This window comes from Eublepharis macularius, chromosome 9 (assembly GCF_028583425.1).
Source record: "Eublepharis macularius isolate TG4126 chromosome 9, MPM_Emac_v1.0, whole genome shotgun sequence".
Lineage (NCBI taxonomy): Eukaryota > Metazoa > Chordata > Lepidosauria > Squamata > Eublepharidae > Eublepharis > Eublepharis macularius.
In genome coordinates this window covers 31,566,625-31,580,753 of record NC_072798.1, presented here as the reverse complement: position 1 = coordinate 31,580,753, position 14,129 = coordinate 31,566,625, and the positions used below count along the sequence as shown (strand labels likewise).

Below are 14,129 nucleotides of genomic sequence, written 5' to 3'. Positions count from 1 at the left end.
TTGTGGTGGCCACACAAATACAGAAGGATGTGCTCATTGTTCCACTGAAGTTAATGGACGTACATGGGTTCTGGAGCCCTGCGAGTGCACTTATGCGCACTTGGAACTACATACTTCCATCATCTATACCAATGGGAAGACAAGATTGTACGGACAGATGAATTATCCTACACCTGAATTTATTTTTATTTTATTTCATTTACACCGCACCTTTCTCCCCAACGGGGGATCCAGAGTGGCTGACATCATTCTCCTCTCCTACACTTCCCCCCACCCCCTCACAACAAACCCTGTGAGGCACGTTAGGCTGAGTGTGTGGCTCTAGGTCACCCAATGAGCTTCTATGGCAGAGCGGGGAATTGAACCTGGGTCGCCCAGATCCTAGTCTGTCACTCCAGCCACTACATTACACTGGCTCTTTAATCAGACCACTGGTCCATCAAGGTTAGTACTGTCTACTTGTGGCAGAGGGTCTCAGGCACTGTCTACTTAATCCTTTTAACTGGAGATGATGGGGACTGAACCTGGGATCTTCTGCATGCAAAGCAAACGCTCTATCACTGAGCCACAGATCTTGTCCACAATATCTTTGAAGACCATCTTTAATAAATATGTTGTTACTGCACTGAAGATACGCATGTATACATTTCTTATTTCACCACACTAGCAAGCTACTTCTAACATCACCAAATAAACTTCATACGCAGCACAGAAACTTACTTAGTGATTGTATGCTCATACAGTGCAATGTTGCAATCATTTTCCTCATTCACATCCAAATATTCAACCAGACTTTCATGCAAAAAGTCTTCGAAATTCCTAGAGACAGAACATGAACATTTTAAAATCGTTTAAACCGTTTCCTCCTTCGTTCACAGTTTTATGATTCCATTCACTTTCTTTCAGCAGTTAAAGTGGCAGTTTTATAAATTATGGACTGGATCTTGCAATCCATCAGTGGAAGGCATGGACAATCTTGGATTCTTCCTGTGTTCTGCCTTCACTGCAGTCCTTGCTAACCCCAAGACTGTTTATAATTTGGGTTGCGAGACCAATCCATGTGGATTGGGAAGGTTGCAGTGGGGAAGGGTGAAATAGCAAAGTCCTTCCTCTTCCATCAGTAGCACTCCATTGCCAGAAGATGCAGAAAGGGCGATTGTGTCCACCTTCCCTATTCCCATCATAGCTTTCTGGTACAAGTCACTATTAGCCCACGCTGATCCTTCAGCTCCTGGAACAAGGGTCAGAAAGGACTGCTATGGAGAGGAACACAGGAAACAGCTATGAACTTTCCTCCTGTGAATTGCAGAATACAAACCAATGTCCTACAGGATAATGGAATGTTGCCTGTTCTCTTTGATTTGTTTATCCATCCCATCTCTCTCCCTCTCTCTACCTACAGAGAATTAGTATGCCATGGGGAAATATATTTTTTTTCTCACCAAACACAGGAAGGGTAGCATTTGATGATAAAATCCTGACAGCAGCCCAGGGAGGTTATCCTTAACAACAACATATTTGCTTTGTGCTCTGGTACGCATGTGTGCGAATGGAACTGATTAATCTTGTTTCTGATTACTGCAGGGCTTCTAGTTTATCCTACTCTCTAGATGGCTAGAGAAATAAGCTAGCATGATGAATTCTGCCAAGTTACTTACCTGTAACCCTGTGCAAGTTCTTCCATATGCTTGTCTGTAACAGCAGGTTTTTGCTTCTTTACAATAATATAGGGTCTAGATTAAGGGAAAGAAATAGCATCGGCTAATATATAGTGAGCTTATTTATTATCTGTCATTGTACAGATGGAAAACAAAAAAGTTGCAATTTTGTACATCATTGGTCAATAATGTACAAAAATTGAATACCAAGTTAAGATTAACCCTGGAATTTCATGCTGGAGCAGTGTTTGAGAGCACTAAATTTGTAAACTTCCATGCAGTGTACGGAACTCTAGAAAGTTTACACCACCACACAGAAACACAGATACAAAGAATGGCATGCCGTATCCAAAACATCGAGGACTGTTGCTATTTGTACAAGATGCTCTTGCAGCATGCAGTAAATAACTGTGATATACTTGGGCATTCCACTCCAAGCTAATAGTTTTAAAGGCTAATTAGCACTTTGAAATGGTGAAGTGGAAAACTGAACAACTGCAAAAGGATTAGGAGGATGTGGCAGGGGAAGGAGAGAGAGAAGAACAACTACAGAGGAACTGGCAAATTGGATGACCAGTAAGTTTTAACCATAGGCAATTACACTCGTGTCTGTCATGTTGGACTACAAGTATCATACTTTTTTTTTTTTTGGCCATGTGGTCCTCTTTTCAGCTGTCAGCATTTAGTGAGGGTGTGAGAATAACCTGTTTTTGTGAATGAATTTAATGAACATAATAGTGCACTTCAGGAAGAAAGGTGCCGGTGGGATTTCCCAGGAGGGCTAGTACTGTATGATGCTTACCTGCACAACCTTCCTCCATCAGAGGATATATAGACACATCTATCTGTAAGATTTGTGGAGATTGAAACAAATTCATTGATATAGCCTGCTCTACGCATCAGCCGAAACGTGTTGACCAGTTTCTGGTGCTCCCGAATGACACCGAGGATGTTGCCTGTCCAAGAAAAGAAATGTTTTATATATATATTCCCATTTCTCTCTTCTTTTGCACAGCTTTATCATCTTTCAGACAAGTGGCCCTCTGTGGTGGTAAGCAGGCTGTGTTTCTCTTAAGTCTGCTATGACAGTCTTGCTCCAATTCCACTTTTCCCCTACACCTTTAAAATCCACCATTCAATAGATAGGCCACAGAATTTCTTAGAAATGAAAACTTGCAACTCAACGATCCATTTGCAAAGGATCAGGTTTCTAATGTTATCATCTGAAGGTTTTTTAAAAAAATGCTTAGGATTGTTTCCTACCCTCAAACAAGGGTTCAAAGGCTTGGTCTGTTTTGCAGGAGTTGATATTATCAAGGACAGCACTTAAATGCGTCCACCACTACTGAGCTGGAGGGCTTCAAGATTTCAAACTCAACTGAGGTCATGTGCAACCACAATGAAGAATGTTCTTTGTGCTACAATTTCAAAGCCAACTTTTTGACCAAAAAGAATACACAAGTGATCTTATAAGCAACATTACACTAAGATCTAAAACAGTTCACCCACAACAATAGTAATGTAAAAAATAGTTATAAGAGCCTTAAAAAGGACGTCTAGCCTGTGTTGCATAAGTTAGAAATTATGTATCCTGGGCCATTTCCTTGGGGAGAGAATTCCAAAGACATGGTACAGCCCCAGAAAAGAAACCCTTTGGAGAATTCAGCCTCTCTCTTTCTTTCTAGTGCTTGGAAATGTGAGTATGAAGCTATCATGCAGCAGAAATAGAAAAAAACAGCTTTATTTTTAAATAAAAACAACAGCCAGTGATCCTGCAGCGTTCCTTTGCTTTTAACTTTGATATGCTCTGAGCTACCCAAGTTTAAAACTGTTTCCAGTCTCAGTACCCATGTCTGTATCTGTACTCCACAGAATTTATATTTGTCAGAATTTTATGATACTGTCCCCCAATTTAAAATATAGATAAACATGCAATTCTAAATACAACCGTGCAAATTAAATTAAAATAACTGTTCTAGGGATTATCAGAAGAGCATATTAGCCCTTTTTGATCAGACAGCTGAGGCAGCTCAGAGCTGCATTTCTATTTTGTACCGCCCTCATCAGACACTGCTTGCTCACCACGTGCTGGTGGTACACACATCATAGGGCCAGATCTTTAATCACAGTTAAGAGATTGACAATAAGGCTCAAAGAATTTTACCTTCTGTCCCTGCTGGGGATTTCAATCATCCCCCTTTCCATGGTTTAATAATAATAATAACCAGGGCTTTTTTTCTGGGAAGAGAGGGGGCGGCACTCAGGACCACACAATGATGTCACTTTGGGTCAGCTGGAACAAGGGGTGAGTTTTTAAAAAGTTTAAATCGCACTCGGCGAAAACGGTCACATGGCCAGTGGCCCCGCCCCCTGATCTCCAGACAGAGGGGAGTTTAGATTGCCCTCCGCGCTGCGGAGGGCATTCTAAACTCTCCTCTGTCTGGAGATTAGGGGGTGGGGCCACCGGCCATGTGTCCATTTTTAAGAGGTGCCGGAACTCCATTCCACATGTTCCCGCTGAAAAAAAGCCCTGATAATAACTGCGCTTATATACCATTCTTCTAGATAAAATGCCTCACCCAGAGCGGTGAACAAGTTAGTGTTATTATTATCCCCACAATACAGCTGAGGAGCTGGGGCTGAGAGGAGTGGGTTGTCCATGGCCCCCTGCTGAGCTCATGACAGTAGTGGGATCTGAACTAGCAGAGTGTTGATTCACAACCCAACCACTTAACCACTGTGCTACAGCAGCTCTTGGCACTGATGTTAACCGCTGTTAAGGAAGCTAAACCCATTCCCCATTTAACTAGGATGCCCGCCTGTTTTAAGAATCCTTGTTGAGCAAGGAACTTGATTAACTGCCATCAGCCTTGTGGTATGCAACAACTATGCAGTGAAGGGAGGGTCTGCAGAGCAAGAACAAACCATCTTGTGGCCTGCTTCCTATCTCTCAGCAATAGTTAAGACAGAAGCTCTGTAAAGTCTGCTGGGGAACTTTTAAACACCCTGAGAGCTACTCTATTCCATGGTTTGGTTGTAACATATAAAGTCCTGCGAGGGTCCTTCATATGAAATGACCCATCCCTTTTTGATGAGATGCCGGTTTAACACTAAGGACCCACACAACAGGGGCTGCCTAAGGGTTGCAATACTTTAAATGTTGCATGAAGAAAAAAAGGGAAATGGTTTATAGTGTTTTTTATGCCCCTGGCTTGTTTTTAATGGCTTGTTTTACTTTTATATTGATAATTTATAATGTTTTTAAATTGTAGAGTACTGTTTTTCCACATAAACTGCCTCGAGCAGAAGTTCCTAATTAAAATAATACATAAAAGCTGCTTGCGAGTTCGGCAGTAACACATAAAGGATACCTGGCTCCCAAACCTGATCTAGGGGAGCACAAATCCAGCTGATATCATGGCAATGTGGTGAACTCTGCACATGGCATTACAAGTAGGAAAAACTCAAAGCCTCCTTATAAATAACCCATCCTACAAAGCACCACTGGACTACATTTACATCAAGAGGGTGAGAAACAGAAGTCGCTGCTGATTTTTCATACTCAATCTTTTTTTCTAGATTATAAATCACAGTTCTGTAGAAGGCGTTGCCATACCATTAAGGAAAACAAGAAAGACATTGGGATATGAAAGTTCTTCCCCGCAGAGGAGATTGACGTCTTCTACCCCAAGGTTACCCGCTAATTTAATAATAGGGCCATCTTCCATATCAGTAGTAATGTGAGTCATCAGAGCTAGGTTTTTAACCAAGCCGCAAGCCTGAAGAAAACAAAAATAACATTTATTTTAAAATGCGTTTATTTTAAAATGCAGAGTGTACATAGATGCTCACTATTTTATCCAGTTACTAGCAACCACTAAAATATGGGACCTGTAGCCTGCCCCCATGCAAGTTTACTCCACATAAGACCTACTGGGATCAAGGAGTGCATGGCAAGACTACAGTCTTAGCTGCAACCAACTAGAATCTCACCATTTCTGCGACACTTAAACGACAGTCATAAGGTACTCCAGTTTTGAATGCTGAGCATACAGACTTGCTGGTGAACAAATATGCATACTTATCAGCACGGTAATCACAAATAATTTTTCCTAGATCAGTTCCAAAAGGTGCGTTATGAAAACTAAAGGTAAAAGAAATCACTTTGGAGGGTGGAAAAGCAATGTAGGAAGAAGCATAATTTGAGGGAGCAACTATTTTGGTACAATCAGAAGACAATAAAATAGAACAAACAGTATTAAAATAGTGCAGGGGGAAGAATCTCACAGGTGGGTTAAAGAAATATGTGGCATTGCAGGAAATACCATGAAGAAAGTCAAAACTGTACATGGACAAACTAAGATATTAACATTGCATTGGTACATGATGGCCCCAGCATAGTGAACTGTCACACAGTTGATAGAAATTTTGTTTATTTATTTCACAATGCCCAAGGTGGCTTAGAAATATCAACATGTACAATTAGAAAATATTTTAAAAACAAAAAGTAAAACACGTCAAGTTAAAACATTAAGGGAAACTAAGCTCGTGTTTCTTACCTCTCCTTCAGGCGTGTCTGATGGACACAGCATGCCCCACTGAGATGGCTGCAGAGATCGAGGGCCACTCACTTTTCTTGTCTTCTCAAACTGAGAAGAGATTCTTGTCATCATCCCCAGCGCAGATATATACGACAAGCGGGACAATACTTGAGTCACACCCTGGCGATCCATCTTAAATCTCTTCAATGACCAGTTCCCCTAAAGGCCATGAATTACATACATTTGCAGAAAGTCAGGATAAATAACTTGACAAGTTTCTAATGCATAACCAAACTCTACTGGTAGAACAGCTTTAGCTTTTCAATCATCTTCAAGAATTTATGGGAGAAACTTCAGACTGATTTTTGTGTGGAATAATAAGGGCTGCTGTTCTTTGATTTCATAATTTAATTATCACTTATAGATGAAGGACTCACATAAGAGCAGTTTCACACTTGACATTTTTTGCACTGGTGTATGTACCAGAAGAAAGGGATATTAAAATATCTTATCAGTTGTGGAGGGAACACCTGAACATAAGATGTGGGGCTCTAACAGTGGAATCCTAAGCAGAGTTACATGCTTTTAAATCAATTGAAACCAGTGGTATTAGAAGGGTGTAACTCTGCATAGGACTTCATCATAAAATACTTAGAGGAGTGATTTCTGGGATGTGGCTGGGTCACCACCACTGTTGAGTCTTTTAAATATATGTACACTCTACACAACTGACAAGTGGCTTGCATGTTCTGTGATCTGTTACTTGCACTCTACCTAAGAACAAGACATTTTTTTAAATTGCTCGTATTAACAGGACTGTTAACAGGATCGCACACTAAGGCAGCAGAAGGAGAAAAGATGTTACTTTTCAAAACGGAGAGACTTCCTATCTGTTAGACGGTGCATTAAGATTTAAGGAGAGCCCAGCAAAAACAGTAATTCGCACAGTCTGACTCAATATGCTGAAAGAGCCTCCCCGCCACAACTTCTCCTGTACATTTTGAGGTTTTCCAATGCATTGTACATATCATGCATTGGTAAGAAGGGCCAGTTTGATATAGTGGTTAAGAGCAGCGGGACTCTAATCTGGAGAACCGGGTTTGATTCCCCACTCCTTCACTTGAAGCCATCTGGGTGACCCTGGGTCAGTCACAGCTTCTAGGAGCCCCACTCACCTCACAGAGTGATTGTTGTTGTGGGGATAACAATAACATACTTTGTAAACCGCTCTGAGTGAGTGTTAAGTTGTCCTGAAGGAAGGTATATAAATCGAATGTTATTATTATTATTATTAAAACTGCCCCCGCTGCAAAAGCAGGGAGTTTGGTCGAGGTGTGTGGGGACAGCTTCAGGCACGCCCTGTCCTGTTACTGCCCAGCCTACTTCCCCTTTGTTACATCAGTGCTGAACATGGCAAAGGTTCACTCACTGTATGAAAAACCCCCTCCCTTTACCAATGATCTGTGGCTCAGCCCTTAACTAAGAAAAAGCCTATAAAAGGCTGGTGAGGGGAGAGCGGAGCTTTCATTCGTAGCCATCCTGCCCTTTCCCTTTCCGTCGGGCTTTGTTTTGGCTCCAGCTTAAAAGGGAAAGCCCAGAGAGTCACACACGTGCTCAGAATAAGCGCAACAAAAACATAGCAGTTGGAGAGGCAAGGTGGAGCATAAGCTCTGTGCAGAAAGGGCAGAAATCTACGCAGTCTGTAAAGCACCATAAACAGCAAATAATTAACACTCTAACTTTAAAGATGCACGATTTCAGTACTTTGCCTTCGACGCTATTTCTTTTCGAGAGTGGAATCCTACAGCCATAAATGTTTGGAACGTGTCGTCGCTGTTGCAGCCGAAAGAAACCTGATGCCTTCCAAAAATAAAGCAAGGGAACACTTACGGTAGAGATGGCATTCACCATACCGTTGGTGATCTGATCTTGTCGCATGTGCTTCACTACATCAAACTGGGCTGCTCTTTGCTTGGGAATTACTTGATCAGCAATCTTCTTCAATTCAGAGTTAAATTTTTTGAACAAGTCTTCAAAGAGCAAGGAAAGAAGCTGCAAGAGAAAAACAGGGTTCAGATAAACAGCGCCAGAAGCTGCCCTGGAAATGTATCAGGGGCCATTCCTGAATGTGGTCCATCCTGAAATGGAATGACATTGTGACTTCTGACTTACTGGCACCACTTTACACCAAAAAAACACAACAACACCCCAATTTATGGATCCAAGAAGTCTATAAGATGCTGGTCAGTTTTTGAAAACTTGTGAAATAAAATGATAGTATTTGCCAGAGTCCCATTTAAATTCCAACCATCAACTCTTTTAAGATGAAGAAATGAAAGTGATCATCCACTGACTTTCAAATGGAGACTTATTATGCCAGTAGATGAAGAGGATAGGACGTATACTGTGTTAGAACGACCTTAACCTGGCTTCTTATTCTCAAAATTGCTTTATCTGTACATAATCTATACCAGGCCCAGTAGTTGGAATGTGTTATCAAAGGAGTGGACCATTCATGAAAAACCTTCTCTAAGAATCACCAACATGAATATTTGCTATTTAGGGAAAGGAGCAAGTGCTTGCTCCCCTCCCCTCCATGAGTTTTTATTTGTACTATTTCCAGTCCTGTCGTTCCTTCTTTTCCACTTAACTTTTTAAGAATCACACTTGCTCACCACAGCTTGTCCACATTTCACCAAATTTCCACTGACAAACACACAGAATGGATTCACCCTGTTCCCGGGGAGGGAGTACAAGCTGTTGAACTTGGCAACTCTTTCCTAAGTCTTGAATTTTACAGCGATTCTGTCAGGAAGACTAAAAATACAGCCACTAGCAAATGCCAAAAATGCAAGTTCCCAGTATACAAAGCATTGTGAAGTGCTAAACAAACTAGGTATTCAACTAGGCCCTGTTAAGACATTCTGGAGTCTATTGCATAATTTAATTCCTGCATGGAATGAGACCAATTTACAATACTCTCCCCATTTTCTTAGAAGTATTGGAACTGTGCTGTCTCAGTGGGCTGAAAGCCAGTCACCCATTCCACCGCCCTAGTGAGTGTTTCTACCGCCTATAACTTGACATCCACTGCCATGATGTCCTGGTCAGCAGAAAGCACATGGACACTAAAACTTCCAGGGCCTTTCATCTTATCAACAAAAATGGAATCCACTCAACTACAATGGCCCCCTTTGGGTGCTCTGAAAGTCCATCCAGATCTTAACTCACAACCATTTTAAGAGGAACAAGAAATACAAGCAATTTGAAAGAACTCCAAGAAAACTGCAACTTTTATGTCAATGGCACATACCAATGACCACTCTTTCTTCCAAGGTTAGATGTATCCCCCTCACCCAAACAGCTAGCTTACCATCGCGAGTCTACCTCAATAAAGTGATGACAAAAATCTCTAAACTGGTCTACCACCCACAATATTTTGACTGAACATACTTGCTGGTAATTCAGTGAAAAAGTTCTGAACTAAGTGCATTTCCACCTTCAGAAGAGGTGGCAGCAATTTCCATGCATTACTCTCTCATACTGCAGAGCCTCATTTTGCCCCCTATGATGTTGCATTTGCACTGATTTATATCCTACTTTTCTCTTGCATTGGGAACTCAAAGCAGTGTACTCAAAGCATTTTCTCAAAACAACAACTCTGTGAGGTAGGCCAGGCTGAGAGTGTGATTGGCCCAAGGTCATTCAATGAATTTCCATGGTAGAAGTGATGACTGAAAACCGGGTCTCTCAGGACCACAGTCTGCCACTCTGCTCACTGCACCACACTGGCTCTCACAGTGTTCTTGAGGATACACTGGTCCCCAGGCACACAATATCACAGGGGCTCAGTGGACTGCAAGGGGAGATGGAAATGGGAAAGTATGGCTTAGTGAGTAGATTTCATTGGATACATGACACCATTCTAACTACAGACAACAAAAGCAAATTTCAGAGGAGCAGCCATTTTATTCTTGTTGCTCTTTTAACTAATTTATTGTAGTAAAAGCTCTCATGAACTATTTAATCAGAAGCATGAAATTATACTCAATTGGCAGATTATACATATACAGATGCCTACATACAAAAGGAAGTGAAGATGGAAGCTCATTAATACAAGAGAAAGGTGTGCTACGTAAGTACAGAGAACACAAATAAAACCAAAATACAGTCCAAGGAGTAAAAAGATCAAGCCAAAACTGGTGTGATCCATTCTTAACTGGTGATGACCTGGCAAAGATTAATCGTATTTAAAAGCACCCGAAGAGGGAAAATTTACTTTCTATAGGGAGCTAGCCATGCTATCAACATTAAACTCAAGACTGAGTGCCAAATGAGATATGATGGTGGGAGATCCATGAATGGATCCTCCCACCCTGGGTTTTAAATGTGTATATAGCAGTCACAGGGGATCAAGAATTGGATTAAGATCCTGGCATGGGTGGAGATCCCCTGAGATAGTGCTGCTCAAGTAGATATGAGATAGAGAAGACTCCGTGGTTTAGGAAGTCTTTAGTTTTGGCACTATGCACAAGAGACTCATTCACATAATGAAGCACTTGTGGTTGAGCAGCAGAATTTGGGTCCAGCAGCATCATGGAGCCCAACAAGATTTTCAGGGGGAAAAGCTTTCGAAAGATGCCAGCTCTGACTCTTGAAAGCTTAGATCCTGAAAATCTTGTTGGTCTCTAAGGTGCTGCTGGACCCCAAACCTGCTATTCTACTGCAGACCAACACGGCTCTACCTAAAACTTGTGGTTGGTTTGTTATGCTTGAATGCAGCCATGGCTTGCAGCAAATCTCTTTCCGCCTCAGTTCCCCATTCATACCGTAACAAAAAGCCCGTTTTAAGTGTTATAAAGTAATTTGTGCAAACACGCACAAGTATCTCCACTGACTACAGAAGAGTTACCAATGTTCTCTGTCTGTTTGAACTAATAAAGTTCAACTAGAGGTTCAAAAACTTCTTGACATTTTCCAGCCTAGAGCATTCCTTTGCCAATTCCTGTACATCCACAGGCTCTCTTCTCAGAGCACAGCAAAGTTTCACAATAACCTATTTTTTTAGGTCAAGAGTAAGTGATTAAAAAGAGAAAGGGGTGGAATGCCAGTGATAATATTCATTGCATTTTATAGCTAACCCAAGGTCTTTCAGACAACAACATTGAAGAGCAAATTAAATTTGAGGGGTGGGGGGAAAACATGGGGGGGGGGGGAGGGAATGACAGCTCATCAATTGATTTCCATTGAAAATCCTGAGGAAAAAAATTAATAAAGTAGTTAAGCTGCTGAAATACAGTTTCACCAATTAGCTTAATGTCAGAGAATTCTAATTAGGCGCCTTGAGATTGCCATTTAGTGTTTGAGGCTTTGGAGTGCCAAATTCTCCTTTTCACACAAACTGGTTGCAAAATTAAAGACATTAGGCAGCCTTAATTATATTATCAGAACAGCTGGGATTAGTCAATCTCTGAAGTCAAGGCGGTTTTCTTTTGTCACAGGGTAGAAATCCCTTCCTTTCCAGGGTGCCGGATTTTGGTACTATTCCATATCTCACCCATACAAAGCAAGCTGAATGAGAAAGGAAGAAAGAAAGGAGGGGGGGGGGAACCCAAACAAACCCCAAGCACAAAGACGAAGGAAATGCTCAGCAAATAATGAACACATTACGGAAAGAGAAAAGGTAGGTGAAAAGATTAAGCTTGGAATCGGTAGGTTTCGCTAACACCTCTGCTGGCACCTGGCCTGCCAAGCCTCTAGTGGCAGAAAGACTAAGAGGATGCACTGTAAACCAGCTTGGCTAGTGGGAACAACTGTTATCTAAAGCGAAAGCACATTTCATACTCCCTTGTCCCATGGGGTGTGAAATTAGCGGCTATTGTTTTCACACATTTTTACAGACACAATGCCTTTTATGTCTTCACATTGTGTAGACTGCTATGTTTTCCTCCTCATACAGAAACAGCCTTTTTTCATTCAAATTTTTAAGCAACAGGATTTTTAAACCCAGAAACACAGCCAGTGTTAAGACACACACATACACAAAATATAGTCAAAAGAAGTTGGAAACAGTGGGAGAAAAATCTCACGAGGGCAGTTTGGAGATATATTTTTAGATTTAGATTCTAAACATTTAAAAACTTTACAAAATAAACCACAAATCTCACTCTCAAAAAGGACCAATAAATTAGTGGGCATTTACCAGAATATAGGAAGCTCTCCTAGTCTGCAGGATCTGATGTGACAAATTTAAACAGTTTAAGTGCATGTCTGCCAACCTGAAACATCTGAAGGCCATTTTAGATATGATTTTTTGGGAGATGTATAGTTAGCATGTCTTACGTGGGGATGTTTAGGTACTTGGACACTGCCACAGTGGGAGGAAAAACTCGCACACCCTTTAAAAAGTGAGATTCTGCATCAGCAGATCACAGCACAAAAATGTGCTTAGACCCATTAAGCAGGTGGAGGCAAAACACTGAAGCAAATTACCTGTCCTGCCAACTCCAGTCGCTTGTTACCATAATAGTCTCTGTCATCTACTTTATTGTCACCTTGGGCTAGAATCACCCTGCGGACCATCACAGCTGTATAGATGCACTTGGAGCGGAAGTTAAATTCTTTCACCTGAAAGAAAGCAGTGGAAACTAATAGACAACAGACGGCCCTTTCCTTCAGAGGAAAGATCCTAAGGGCCTAAAACAGGAAATTTAGAAGCATTTCATCCATAGAAAACTGGGAAGGGCTTAACTTTTTTTTAAAAAAAACCAAAACTATACTAGCCATTAGGGCGAGGCTAGAGATGTGCATAATCTAGCATGCTTATGCAGTCAGGTTACTTTTTTTAAAAAAAAATCACCTTTGTAGGTAAATAAGATTCAAGTTATTGATTTGAGGTGGTATCAGCCTGATTAGCTAGGCAAATTCATATGAGCACAGAAGGGACTGCTGCAGAACAAAGTTTATGAGAATTAGGTGAGCATAAAGAGAACTGGGAGAATTCCCATTAATTATGGGAAAGTAAACAAATCCCGCAGTCTTGGTTTCACAGACCTCAATATCAACACCACTCAGCACCAGCCCCCTTGGTCATTCCACTTGTCCTCTCTACTACAATTTACATACGGGCACAGGAAGGGAGAGTTCAAGTAGGCAAGCCTAAATCTACAAGATGGTCAAGGTCATCATGATCATGTTTGAAACAAAAAACTCACAAAACATTAAATGTATATTATGAACAGGCAGCATCCCCTAAACACTATTTCTCAGAACTGAGGTGTTCCTTATAAACTTTGGAATTTGTGATGGGACTTCTAAATGGTTTATCTTGTTCTTAATGAAATGAACAGATTAATTTCTTCCTCTTTTAGCACAAATTCCACTGCTTCTAGCATGACTTGGCAGGATCTCAAAAAATCACGTAGATCCCTTTTTGATTCACAGAAGATAAACCTTGAAGCATCTGTGTCAAAAAGGACTCTTTGTTCAGAACCATTTAACTCTTGCTTGAAGCAAGTGAAAGAAAAAGGAGCAGCAGAGGAAGGCAACAAGGCATTAACATCAAAGACAACAACAACCAGGGCCTCTGCTTCAGTACTGCCATCATACATACAGGGACATGCGCAAGGATAGTTGTTGCCAGGAGCTCCCTTGCTTCTTCCATCTTGGTCTTCTTGGGTCCACCCCACATTCTCTGCCTTCGTACCTTATTTCCCAAATACTTTAATGCCTGTAAAGTGAATAATATCATATCCAAGTCAGTACAGTATATATTCCCACTGCATTATCTTCTATTTATGATAATATTGTTTTCTGCATTAAGACATCATGTCCAATATTTTTTGTTTTGTTTCAGATTTCTACAATTTCTACTCCTATTGTATTGCTTATTAGATATTGCATTGGCTTACACTGTGGTAATCTGCTTTGA

The 14,129-nt window shown here is 41.1% G+C and overlaps 1 protein-coding gene across 1 annotated transcript in view; it reads right to left on the bottom strand.

The window, feature by feature from the left end:
• POLR3B (RNA polymerase III subunit B) overlaps positions 1-14,129 on the bottom strand; it is a 90,318-nt gene that overhangs the window by 50,589 nt on the left and 25,600 nt on the right. Inside the window, exons 11-18 of the mRNA XM_054989284.1 lie at positions 13,812-13,928; positions 12,692-12,826; positions 8,090-8,251; positions 6,218-6,418; positions 5,275-5,437; positions 2,461-2,614; positions 1,659-1,733; positions 721-819 (exon numbers count right to left, since the gene is read on the bottom strand). Coding sequence (XP_054845259.1) covers positions 721-819; positions 1,659-1,733; positions 2,461-2,614; positions 5,275-5,437; positions 6,218-6,418; positions 8,090-8,251; positions 12,692-12,826; positions 13,812-13,928 — 1,106 coding nt within the window. The remainder of the gene's footprint in view (positions 1-720; positions 820-1,658; positions 1,734-2,460; positions 2,615-5,274; positions 5,438-6,217; positions 6,419-8,089; positions 8,252-12,691; positions 12,827-13,811; positions 13,929-14,129) is intronic.